A 13,992-nucleotide genomic window follows, 5' to 3' on the forward strand; every position below is an offset into this window, starting at 1 on the left:
GTCGGGACCGCGTTTTACGGAATAGCCGAGGAAGAAACGAAAGCCTGCACGCGTGCCATCGTGAAATTTCACTCTCCGAGCGATAAACGTTCCGTAACCGCTCGTAATTGCATGGCCATCAAGTGTTCTCACTTGCAACCTGGAAAAGTCGAGGCTGTTCAGAGTAATGTGAAATTCAAGCCACGCGTAGCCAAGGACGAGAGTGGAGGTTTCGTTGAACTTTCTGCTATGGAAGATCTGTTCTTGATGTTGAAAAGAATCGACGTTCGCGGAAATTGTTAAGGCACGGGGATTCAGTAGAATTTGCGGATATTTCCTAAGTACGGTAATTGAGTCGACTGGTTGTTAAGATAAGGACGTGTCGAGTCATCGATCTCTAGTTGGGATCAAGAAAGATCCATGTTAAAAATAAATTTACCAAGAATTTATCAAGAATTTCAATTTCTCAGCTTCGTAAATTTAAAAGGAACACCATGGCAATAAATTTCTTTAATTCACACTGCTGTGAAACAACGAAACGGGATATGTACTATACACGATCTAAAGAAAGTAGGAATACGATTTTCCACTTCTATGGGAATCGTTCCCCAGTATATTTGGACTGTACACGACTGTCAGGAACTTGAGAATTCTCCGACGAGAAACGATCGCGATACGGTTTCTCGCGAGCAGTTACGCGTTTCTTCGATAATACGATCCCTATCGTCCTTCTTTCGTTTTCCCCGAATACAGAAGCGCATCGGCTGAGAAGTTTCTTATTGCCGTACAAAGTTCTCGCGCAGAAACGACGTTAAACTGGCAAACGATTCGGCAACTTGCCGGCGAATATATATATATATAATATCCGTGACGGTTCATGCCGGATTATATTCCTAGAAGCGTTTTATAAAACAGTAGAGTTACTGCACAAAATATGTAGAAGGTGTAACGAGTATGCCACAGGAAGGACGACGAACCTTTTTACATCTTGCCGACTAGAACTTGCAACGATATTTTTACAATTGAATTTGTCATGCGGATCATGCTCGAAACACGATGCTTTCTTTTTTACAACGATTCCAAGATATTATCGAGAATTATACAGTAGCTTATCGGTGCTTCTTAATTGAAATCATTTTCTAATTATCTTCGAACATTTTAGAAAAGCTTATCATCGCCTGAGTAAAAACGAAGAACCACGTATATCATAAATCGTTTCTACAGTTCTGAACATTACGCAATCGCGTTAAAAATATCGGGTCGCTATAAATCCAAGGTAAAACGCAGGACCGCCGACAAGTAGCTTTCTATCGGTCTCGCCAAGATCACTGACTTCTTCGACACAGAAGGGGAAACAGAAAGGGAAGAGCCAATAGGGAAAAAGGTCGCAGCAATCGGCGGCGATCGGGATTGTTCGCGAGTTACCGAGTTCAAGTCAAGATTAATGTTAACTTCGCCGTAGGAGTTAATAAGTCCGAGACCGATAAATCCCGCTAACTCCTCGTCCCTGTTCTCTTACTTCCCTTCCCTCCCCGTTTCCTCTTTTCTTTTCCCTCATTCTTCTCGTGCCTGTGCACAGCCCCTGCTGCTCCATTACAGTCCTCGTGACCGGTCGCTTACGCGCCGTCCCCAATCCGTCGCAGAGCTTTGAGAAACTCGAAAACTTTCCTGACGAGAAAAAGCCGACCGTATCACCCGTCGTCTCGGCAAGAAGCTCTCGACAGTCCCTTCTAGGATCATTTCCGCCGTGGATCCCCCAATGTTTTGTCGCGATTACTTGTATCCAATAGTTTTCATATTACGCGAAAGCTACACCGTTTCCTCGTCGTTGTTTGTTGTACCACGTGCTCGTATACCACGTTGCTATGCGTAACTTTAATCCTTTGAATGTTAAACACTCTGGACGCGAATTGTTTAGTCAATAACAAAATGTTTCTATATTTTCTATTTAATTGTTTTTCAATTTAAACTGTACCATTTTTTGAACAGACAGATCATCGAGGATTCTGCGCTTCGCGTAGTTGAAATATTTAAATACGTTTGAAAGAGATAAACTAGCGACGAAAACGAGGAGGGCAACTAGAAATTGTGTAGGAACAGCGATCCGACACGGTCAGCTTTCACGTTTCTACAGGAAGAAATAGAACGGAAGTTGGTCGCTAAAGAGGACTCTCTGGAAAAGCCCTGTCAGGGAAGCTGACGTTTAATTTAATAAATGCCGCGCTGTCGTGTTCTTTCTTTTCGCTTCTTTCCTTTGCGACTCTCATGGAAGGGCGTTTCCGCGCCATTTCCTCCTGGCGCTGGTAACTGCCATTCCGTTGCCGTTTAAAATTTCTTCGGAAAAACTACGCGAGTCTGGACGAGGTGCAGCTTATTAAAGGGGTCGAACTCGTAGGCACCAAGTTTCTCGTAACTTTGAAATTTCTGTTCTTGCTCTCGTTTAAGCTTAACACCACGGTGCCAATTTTTGTCTTTTCTTTCCTTGTTTTCGCAGGAATAGAATTCCAGTTGCGAATGATTATTTGCCAATTTACTTCCTAAAAATTGTATGTCAATCCTGAATTACAAAAGCAGGTTCTTTATTTCCGTTTCGCTGTTTTGCTTATTTCATTAAATATTTTATATGGATCTATGAGTAAGAATTTGTAATTTTGTTATATAATAAAACAGTACTGGAGGTTTAAAACAACATAGGCCTGTAATTATCAATCGAAAGTTTTTCCTACTGAAATAACTTGGAACGAAAATTTGTTATACCGTAGTAGAATATCTCAGCACACAAATATCATTAACCGACTCCACGATATGTATTGTTTCATCGTTCTACGCGTTCATTTGATCATGTAGTATGTTTTCCAATTCTGTTGAGTAAGCAAAAGCCGCTGTAACGAAATAACGTAGTCTGGCCGATCGCGGAACATGGTGTCAACCAGATACAATTTCAATTATTAGCGACACGAGCCTAATACCATCAGTGTCTATTGTTGTCACGGCTAATTGCGGACGGCTTAATGGAATTTCCGAGTAGACGGGAATCGTGTAAGCTCAACAATGACGAATGTTGTGCGATATAAACTTACGACTGTTATAGAACTTCGGGATTTACCGAAATTATCTAGTTTATGTAATTCACTTTGGTGCCGTTCGCATGTACAATAGTATGATTTTCATGGCAAGTTACAATAATTTCTTCGAAAAAATACATTTTCCAAGAGGAAGTTAAAGTTTCTTGTGGCGAAATCTACTGAATTATTTTAGATTGCGCTGGATTCCTCGATGAAACCACATTTTTAGAACGAACGCTGTACGTGTAAATGTTTCGAAACTGATTCGCGAGCATGATTGCGAGAGAAGGACGTAGACGAAGAATCGGGACAAGTATACCGCGCACGTGGGCACAGTTACGAAAGACGTGAGTACGAATCTGGAAAGGAAACTTTCTTCATTTTTCGCCGTTGCTTGATCGGTTCAAAGTTTTCCCTGAAATATCGCGAGAATCAATCCCCGACGCGAATGGCCCCGATCGAACGGTCTTTTCTACGCTTTCCCGTTGTCGTTTGAGTTTAGAGAAGTAACGAGTCGACTTCCGACCGGTCCGACGCTTCGTCTTGCTTCATCCTGCGCGTTTGAAAAAGTTTGGTAAAGGTAGAACGACGAAAACCTTGCTTTGTGAATTATACGCTTTTATGGCTGTTCTCTTGCATTCAGCAGAGACTTACGCCAGTCCAGGATTTTCAAATATCTTTGTCCATTTGTAGACAAATATATTCGATTTTATGTTTATAGGTATGTCTGCTAGTTAGCTTTATCGATGAATTTATTCGAAATACACACACATATACACACTCTCTCTGCTTTATTTCACTGCAGTGTCTCGCATTTAGTTATTTTTTAAAAACTGTGTATAAATAAAATTATAACTTGCAATAGTTGGAAATGAATAATAACGACCCATTGTATGGAATCGTTACATTTTGAAAGTAATTTAATTTAAGCTATTTTAATTAGATACTGTTAGCAAATTATACAACTATTTGCGTGAGATACAGTAATTACAGTCGATGTCTATTTATCTCATGTAGAATGGATCGCAGATCCCGCGAAAATGAATCAGACAATTTAAATCCCATTCTCTGCAGATAAGCAGTACACGAGGGCAATTTTGGTCGGAAAGCGTTGAGCATAGCTATAGAGCTCTCGCAATAGGGATAGAGATGATTTTCGTGAACCTTAGGTTTAGCCAGCTCAGGCCGCATCACTGTTCGCCAAATTCTCGTATGTACATATCTCACTTTCTGTCAATATTATCGGTTGGTATTAGTGTATCGATTAAACCGATCTCGATTAGTGCGTTCTATGCTTTCCTCGCAACTAAGTACAACCATTAACATCGATTTTGCTAATAATCTCTATCTTCGAAAATAAAAACCCTTCTGAATTTAACATTTCCATTATGCATAAATGCATTTACTCGTTATTTATATTCGAGCAAAGTTATTACGAAAGAAAAGAAGATGTTTGTTCCGGTGGCAAATTCTTTCTCTGGAATAGCATCTGACAACTATCGGTTTATTGGGGAGAAGAAGAAGACGAAAGAGAAAAAAAGAAGGGAACCAACGGTATACGCATTTCGTCTTCAGCTTCGTATACAGAATGGAGGAAACGGAAAATCGAAAGTGCTTCACCGCCATTTCCGGCGGCCGCTCTCTCACGGCTGGTGTACCTCGGGCGTTGCTGTCGAATGCAAAAAAGGAGAATGAAATATCGCGTCTGCGAGCACGACGCGTGAAATTCTTTCGAAAATAGCTTCGTTATACGAGATGCCCGGTTTACACGCAGCTGTAAATCCTTTCGATTTAGATGGCACCGCGAAAATAACAATTTTTCCACGAACATTCGTCCCTCCAGTTGGTAGGAGAGAGTTGCCTCATCGCATTTTCCTTCGCCGATGTTCTCATCAATTTTTGCTCGTCGAATCGTAAAGTTTTCCAACGTGATACAAACGTCAGCTCGAGGGGACAAATCATCTCTGAAATTACAGTCTACCCCCGGTTGAACTCAGTGAATGTCGCGCGAACGGAAACACCATTATCCCCTCTGTTCCTCTGTCGCGACTTTTGACACACTTTCCGGCTTGTTACAGACGAAGCGAATATAGTGCCGGCAAGCCACTGGCTTACCAGACATTGCCAATTTTTCAGACTTCGCATGGTTATCTAGTTCTCAGATCATCCTGAACTTTACTGTCCATCTGTGTACGCTCTGATTCGGTTTGATAAGTTTCTTTAGAACCGGAAAGTTGAGAGAAAGTTTGGTCGTATGTAGGACGACCGAGGTGCCGGGAAAAATTGGAAAATTTCGAAATATCGAGAAACTCTGCTCTGCCTGGCCTGACTATCCCAACGATAAATCAGATTTCGTACCTATATTCTTCCTATTTACGTAACAAATATTTCTTATTTCAAATTCCAGCATTTCACTCTTCCATTCGAGGACAATCGTAATCAAAATATAATTAATTCATTTTACACTAACTTTAGCGTCCAGTTTTATAGTAGATGAAAAACATCTTTCTCTAGACCCTGTACCTTTAATTCAGTTCAGAGATAATAGAAGCAATTATAGAAAATAGAGATACGAAGTAATTACAAGACCTTTTCCCTTCCTTAGGGATAAGCAAAAATTGAAGCGTCTACGCGAATGTAATCACGCGCACGCACGTCTATGTATGTGGTTGATCGTGGCTGTTACTGTGTTATCCGTCGGTTTGTGGGAGTGGCAACACGTGTTTCCCATGTGTGTCAACCCGCAGTCTAGTCGCAGAGAGGACGAGAAAGGGGGATATCGGCGCGATATCGGCCTGTACGACTTCTCATAGAGACGGGTTGCATACATATCGTCGGTTTCGTAGTGCCGTGTGGCACGAAGTGCACGAAACCCTTGCGAAGCTGAGCGAACGCGTCCATGTGTTTCGCATGCGCGGTCTACTTCTATTAGCCTTCCTATGGTAGAAGACTTCTTTGCATCTCGAGGTAATTTTTCATAAGCGAGGGTGAATGTCGTTTACTCAGGAACTTAGCCTGTACGAGATATTCCTCTGACTTTTTCCTTTCCCTTTCACATAACGTTGACTGAGAGGAGAAACGGTAGTGATTGTGAACAATATTGACTACTTTCGACGAGAGTAAAGAAATATATGAAAAGCGAATGGAGAGTAATTATTGATCGGAGTTTCTTTTGAACGATGAAATAAATAGAATTCAAAATAATACGACATCGTTTTCCAATAGAGTCGATTTAAAAGAGGTATAAAATAGGTCGTGTTGAAAATTTGTGTACCTACTCTAAATACGAAAATGCATACGTGATTGTATCAAATAGGATTCTATTTATAAGATATTCAAGTACAATTCAAAAGGAGTACTCTACTGCATAGATTAATGTAATTACATTTCACAGTAGTACATTTTACTAATGTAAATCTGAATTAAAGGTTAATTTTGGTCCTCGTATTCTCTACTGAATTTTAAAACATTTTCCTTCTCGTGTTTTATCCTGCAATATACTTCCTTGAAAAAGGTGGTAAATACAGGGGAAAGTGGTTTTATTTGCGATTTCTCTGGATCGTTTGCTAAAACCTTTGGGAAAAAAATCCTTGTTGAAAAATTAATCTATCCCTAGTAGCCATGTTTCGCGAAAATGCTTTCATTAAAAAGTTGCTTAACTAGGAATATTTGCAGATATTGTTATGAGGCGTCAGGCGCACAAAGCGTTATTGTTCTCATTTGTTAAAGTCTGGAAAATATGTAGTTGCTTGTTTCGCGAAACATACTTCCGTTGCAGGTCCCGTAACCAGGCATCGGGATACAGCGCGCTAACGAAAATATTTATTAAAAATTTACAACAACAATTTCCACGATGCTTTCTCTCGCGTTTCTAACAGACGCGCCTCTACGTGCGGCCGGCTATTAGGAAACTGTTCGATTAGACATATCGTGGAAATGGACGAACGAGTTCAATTAAGAAACAATTATAGGCGTGGCAACGAGAACTCGTTTTCTGGTTGGCGGATAAAAATCCGACGGTCAACGAGCGTGGCGGGATGGCGCGGTGTGGTGCAACGACGCAAAATTGTGCTCGTGGAGTCCTTATGAATCGCCAACACGATGTAATTACGTCGACATTGCAACAAGTAATTTCGGAAAAGCGGTGCTCGTTCGCAAACCAACGAAATTCGTGTAGGAACGAGAAAAGAAAAGAGAAAGAGAGGGAAAACGCAGGAAAAAGAAGAGGGATGAAACTATTTCATTGAATTTAAAACGATATTTCCCTTTCATTGATTTTTACACTACTCTGCCTTTCTAGTGTTGTGAAGCATTTTCACCTCTCTCCTTCGTTGTTTAGTCATACGTGGAACGCCACAGATTTAAAATACATTTGTTCGACTCTCGAAAACCATTTTTTCCCGATGTTCAAGCGTACCAGTGTAGATCGCCGTAAATGCATATGCGTGATAAATTACTGGATGACGAACGAGCGATATTTTTGCGTTAATATATTATAACGGAACTGTGTACGTGAGCACGCGTGCACGTGGTATAACAAAAACCATCCTCGCTTAAAAAATCCTGTGGTCGTAACGTATGTTTAATTGCAAGAATTATCGCGTTGCCTTGAGTAACGTTAGTTGTAATTCGTATCAACGATCCAGTCCAATCCATATAAACACACCGCTTGCCCACTTGAAACATACGTTTGACGTTGGCTTTTTATTTTTTCAATTCTCTGAAAACAGTTCATCGGACGGCTGAAATTGTCGATAGTAAGTTACGAAACGTTCGTCTGCCGCTATTGGATAGAATAACACCGGGTTTCTCATATTAATTAAAGAACTAATTCGATTAAGCAAACTTTCAATTATAATATCGCTATCGACAGATTTCAACGAATTAACAATTTTCAAGAAATAGATTCTCCAGTAATTTGAATCTTTTTCGTGCTTTTCTAAACTCACACGTTCCTTATACTCTCCTGACTCCTCGACATACGGCAAATCCCTATCCTGCAGACGCTGTAAGTCTCGAGTTCATGCAGGAAACTTGTAATTATTTGGAACGTCATACGTGGTTGTGTGGCGGACGCGAAGGATCTTCATTAAAGGACCGGGCCACGAAAGGATAATTAAAAGTTTCGCGAAGGGTGAAGCTTGCGGAGCGAGCTGAGGGGGAAATGTTGCGCGACTCGGCCATCCTGAATTTCCCTGTTATTTGCTCCTCGAAATTGCCCCGTCTATCTGCCTTGCCCTCGATTCGTGCATCTTCCTTCCTTCCTTGAATTTCGTTGTTCGGGAAACCTTGGATCAGGCTGATCCGCGCCCTGAAACGTTAATTACGGTTGTCTGAGGCCGCGACAAAGTCGACGAAAGTTTGCCAGCAGGCTACGGATTGGGCACAGCCCGGGGAAGACACTTTGATTTTGTCAACACGTGATTTCGTTACGCACGCAATTAAGAGAGTTGTGTTCATATACGATCTTCTTTGATGATGAATGTTGAACTTGAAGGGTTCGCAAGAGTGTTAAGGTTTTATTTGATTTCGGAGCTAATTTCAACTTTCTAAATGGAATTAGGTAATTTTTGGTCTGATCTTACGGTACGTGGTGAAAAGTGTGTTTCGTGGTTAATCGATATCTTATAAACATCTTTTGCTTCCGTGTTGGTAATAACGTTCACATTTTATACCGTATGTACTTAACAACTTTAAATAAGCACGAGAAATGATGAAATTACGGTACAGTAATTTTCATCAAATCCCTAAGTATGAATTTCGTTGAAATGGAGGCAACTTCAAACCGTTGTTAGTTTCTAACTTCGAACTTATCGAAGATTCTTGAAGTTCCTCGAAAACAGCGTGCCTTCGTTAGATAATCTCCTACGTTAATTATTTTACCGATTATCTTTTTCTTGCAAATATCAAACGAGATAAGATAAGTATCACACTAGAGAGAACGAGTACAATCGAGACACGCTTCAGTATGCTTGCGCCATTAAAAATTCTTAGCCTAGCTAACACGATACGTATCGTGACTAATTTTACTAATAATTAATCCCTTTCTCTTTACAGACATGTCTTACAAGCCGCAGCGTCCCATTATCGAGGGTGAGTGTTAAATAGAATAAAACTATTTCTGTGCTTCATAATCTTTCTAAACTGTTTAAAACAAATGTCTTTCACACTTTGGAAAATTACTAGCGACAGTGAAACACGGCAAATATAGTCAGACATCAAAAGCACTCGATATCCAGAGAAAAACAGAAAAAGATAGCGAACGACGTAGCACAATCGCGTTATAATGGGTTGCCAGCCGATGTAAACTAGCAAGCACGCGATATTTAAAAGCGAGTTATCTCGTAGATTGTTGGACACGAGGGTTCGCGTCTTTCTAGTCGACTCACGACTCAATTATACCGGGATTGCAGCCAGCTAGCGAATTTCGAAATCACACCGTTTCGATTCGAACGATCACGCTATCGTAACCACGCTGACAATCTTGCCTTGTAAAATGAACGGCCGTTCTTGAAAGTTATTTCTCTCGACGTGATCGTGATTATTTTGCACACCCTCGTCCGCTATCGTGAAACTGGCAATTTTTCAGTAGTAGAGCTATGCAATGGTCAGACATTAATAGTTGGAATTACGAGTTAGAGGATTGTGAAATTATTGCGTCGTTGCGTGGATTGCTGTAAAGTGCGTTTACATTCAAGCGTTTATCTCTCTTTTTCCCTTTTTATTTATCTTGATTTGTGGGTGGAGTGATTTTTTCCCATTGCAGTAGAATAGAATTTAGCTGCGTCTAGATTCCGAACGGTGCATGAATATTTCTTCCTAAATCAAGATTGCTGACAATTGTTCGATCGCGGCCTTTTTATGCAACCAGGCTGCATTTATTGTTGTTATTCGAAACATGTTCCGATCATTATCTTTTGTAACGTTGAAAAGCTACGTACTTCTATAAAACACCGATACAAATCATACTGTCAAACGCATTATGCGAGGGCTCTTTTTCAACCATCTCACGCATTTCCGCCATTGTTGCACGGTACCTATTTGCACGCCATACTATTGGCGTATTTTGTTCAGGATTTTCGTTGGTAATGTTTGCATTTTGTGGTCATTGTAACACGATCATCTATGCATGTGCATGGCAGATGTTGGTACTTCGACAAAGTATCGTGCATGGATATGGTCATTGTTTCAATGAATCGCAACTCTTGCATTAGCTTCAATAGAACGTCTAGCGAAATTGAAAAAGAAAATGTTGGCAAAATTTCTGAAGAAAATTACAATTATGAAAAATATATCATTAAAGGATGAATGTGTTACCGATATGCTTGCGTTAATTTCGCGTTACTTTTATTATTTCCGTTACATTTAAGAATTACTAATAGCTTAAAATCCTGTCGTATAAAATGTTCTTTATCATCGTGAGTAGGGAAGTTTTCTTATAATAAGCAATCTTGAAAAACATCCCGCGATAATTATAAAAAGAATTTGTCGAAATTTCTCTCGAAACGAGTAAGTACGTTTTACGATAATTGGCAATTACGTTTAAATCGATTCATCGAACGATAATTAATCTTTAAAGCTCGATCTCGGTTCATTAATCATTTAATTCGCCTTTTCTTTGCGTGACGGTGCATAATTCTGGGAATTCGGCGTAGGTACGAACAAGCAACCGACTGCGTTGAAACATCGTTACATCCGATCGCCTTAACAAGGGTAGAAATTACTTTAACGCGTTTGGAGAGCAGCGGGGCGGATCGCGTGAAATTTGTAGCGCAGGGAATGTCGATTATCAATTATTAGGGAAGTTGGTCGTGTAAAGGACGAGGCGGACGTTAGGTACAGTTATACCATTATTTGAATAGTTCATCGATACGATCGTTTCGGCAATGCGCACTGCGGATATCCGAAGTTTCAACATTCGGATATTGAATATGGTTAGGCGGAAATTGGGAATATTCGGGATACTTTGGTCCATGTTACTTCGGGCAACATTAGATGTTTCGATGACAACGATGCGCCTGGCCAATTAGTTTTGAATTCCGCGTAAATCAGCCTTGAAGGGTCGTGTACGCGGCGGAATAATTGGAAACGGTCCCGATTCCCCGCGATTCGAAGCAACGGTCTGTCAAATTCATGCGCTCGCACAGTCTGATTAGTAGCCAGAACAGATGCGAGGAGAAAGCGAATAGATATACGGACAAAGGACACGATATTTAATACTTCGAACGTGAAAACATAATCGTACAACTTTATTCGATTTATCTTCAATGTTTTATAAATCATCGTTTGACAGAAATTTTGCATCGTTCCTACGTTACACGCGTGAATTTTAATGCATGTTCTATCTATTTAATAACAGAATTATCTTTAACCAATTCTACGGGCTACGAAATTTCGAAACACAAAATTTTCTTTGTCCAAGCTTTGAACATTAAATATTTAAAGTAAATAAAAATTATATCTCATGAGAATTTAAGTTCTGTATGCTATTAATTGGAACATAAACATCTCACGATTAGTAGATAATTATTTGCGGTAATAAGTCTGAACTTGCAAGTGTTACGATATGCGCGAAAGAATAAAGCTCGACAAGTACACTTACTCGTCGCTCAAGATTTAATTCTCGAAATCCTATCAAGTGTATTATTTAAATATAAAATTTTAGCAACCATCGTGTGAATACTCCTTCACACATTTTCGTGCATCGGCTTAACGTTTGCCAAGCATCGTCTGTAGTGTTTGCACAGAATCGTTCAAACGTTCTGAGAAGCTCACGTTTTCGAGCGCATTCGCGTTGCCAAGAAAAGCCACGAATATCTCTGTATTTCGTACTCTTAGATAGAGGTACTCGGCGCGCCGCCGCGAAATTTATTCCATTTACGAATGGCTTTCCAGCAAATAATTTTTATCGGGTCTCATCTAGCTCGTAGTTTCGCTTCCGTTCCGCAAAAGGATAAGGAATTCCGCATAATTCCAATAAATAATACACCATGCTAACGAGACGCCCTTTTTCGCTTTTGCCTTCACCTCTCTTGAAACAATATTCTGCCGACTTTATTCACGGCACACGTAGCATTATATAGAGACCGTTTCGCTCTAACTCAGTTACGAGCAGCTATTCGCAAATGTATTCACGGTATCGGCTCTCGAAATTTAATTGAACAAAGGAATTCTTAGAACCACGAGAAAAGTGTGCTGAATAGAAGGTATAGGGGTTAAGAGCTTCCGATTGGATCGGTGGCAAAGTAGTGTGTACTTTCAAAGTTTTTATGGAGTTGAGCAATTTTTGTTCTCATGCCGAGCTAAAGAACCGGAGTTGATCGAATTCGTCGAACTGAGATTTTAACTTAGATGTTTTATTCCTTAAGCAAGTTGACTTAAATCTTTTTGCGTAGCTTATGTCTGTACGTATTTTCTTCTACTCGAGTTTAGTAGAGCTTGGCGTCTGTCGTTTAACGTAAGTAATTTTCAATGTAATAGGTCTCCAAACGCGAAAATGTTACGAAAATAGCGCAATCGAGGAAATAGTAGCGGACAGTACGTAGCCAGACATCTGCAAACGTTTGAGATTGCCGTACCTTTCGACGTGCGCGTTATATTGAAAAATGTTTGAAACATGAACCACTTCACTTAATTAAAGCATTTCAAGCATACTCAGCTTTATCAGACATTTTTTCGAAACTTGAAAAACTTTCCCTCTATTTTTTTCTTTTAAAGAAGCTTATCGTTCAGAGAGCTTTTTCATCATTATAAACGACGTTTGCACAAGTTTTACACGATACATAAAATTTTGAGCACGACTTTTAAACTTTGCTGCTGCCCAGCTACTTTTTAGTAAAATTACTTACACATCGGCACCTCGTATATTTCTCCTGTCATATAAATTAACATTACACTCTCTCGTATATTTCGCCGCGCCTGTTACATAATTTCTGTTCATTTGCACAATTTTAACTGTTCTCTGTATATTTTACGACATCCAATATATTGCATACATTAATTGCGAAGCATTTCACATATTGCAGCCTTCGATGCTCGAACACCCACACCGTTTTAAAAAATAGTTTCTCCGAATTGTTTTGCGTATCGTTGCTTTCGAAGAGCAATCCACGTAAACGAGATGCGCCCTGTATCATCACTGATATGCTATTTTGTTATCCCTAGCAAGTATATCGCGATATGATACGCATCAGCCACATTACTGTCAGTCGAACTGGTCGCATCTACGTCGTATCTTTCGCGTGCGTTCTCGTGTAACGTGAACGTTCGTATGTTCGCATGGGTTATTGTTTCGCGATTAAACTTTAAATCGTGCTAACAGCATGTATGTTTGCCTTTGAACGCGTTTTTATCAGAATGTTGCGTTTCGTGTACGCCACATAAAGATATATTTCATGTCGATGAAGATTAGAATCGCCGGTAGATGTTTAAATGGGATAATACACGTGGCAATTATAATTCTTCTCGTAGACCAGAAGAATGATCTTTTTTCAACGATAGTGGCTCTGAATTATTTCAGCATGAATTTATGGTACCTTGATAGGCCTTAAATACGAGCGAGCACGTAAAGGTTTGTTAACGATGATGCATCTTTAAAGGTAGTTTGAGACGGTATATAGCCTGCGTATTTGGGCTTGATAAAGTTTACGAGGGGGTCAAAGGCCGAATACAGGCTTCATGTAAAGTACGTGGCTCGAAGGGTAGGCAATTTGAAGTTGCACGACTATCGGTTGTTAAATGTTTAACGGCGGTGTGCTTGGTAAGGCGAAGCCTGTGTCAAGCGATTTCGTATCGTTAATCGTTATTAATTTAAAAGAAGGAAACTTTGCATTTCGTGAATTATAAGCAGCGCGAGCCTTATTCCCGTTTATGTAACGCGAACGGGAAGTTTAACTTCCGTAGTTCAACTTTAAATTCTGAATATTTTCTTGGATAACAGCTTAAAATA

General features: G+C 40.0%; 1 protein-coding gene across 10 annotated transcripts in view; it reads left to right on the forward strand.

The window, feature by feature from the left end:
- LOC132914018 (agrin-like) overlaps positions 1 to 13,992 on the forward strand; it is a 384,730-nt gene that overhangs the window by 128,464 nt on the left and 242,274 nt on the right. For all 10 annotated transcript variants that reach the window (XM_060973299.1, XM_060973381.1, XM_060973463.1 and 7 more), the window contains one exon: positions 9,102 to 9,137. In XM_060973299.1, coding sequence (XP_060829282.1) covers positions 9,102 to 9,137 — 36 coding nt within the window. The remainder of the gene's footprint in view (positions 1 to 9,101; positions 9,138 to 13,992) is intronic.

This window comes from Bombus pascuorum, chromosome 1, assembly GCF_905332965.1.
Source record: "Bombus pascuorum chromosome 1, iyBomPasc1.1, whole genome shotgun sequence".
In the NCBI taxonomy this organism is placed as follows: Eukaryota; Metazoa; Arthropoda; class Insecta; order Hymenoptera; family Apidae; genus Bombus; species Bombus pascuorum.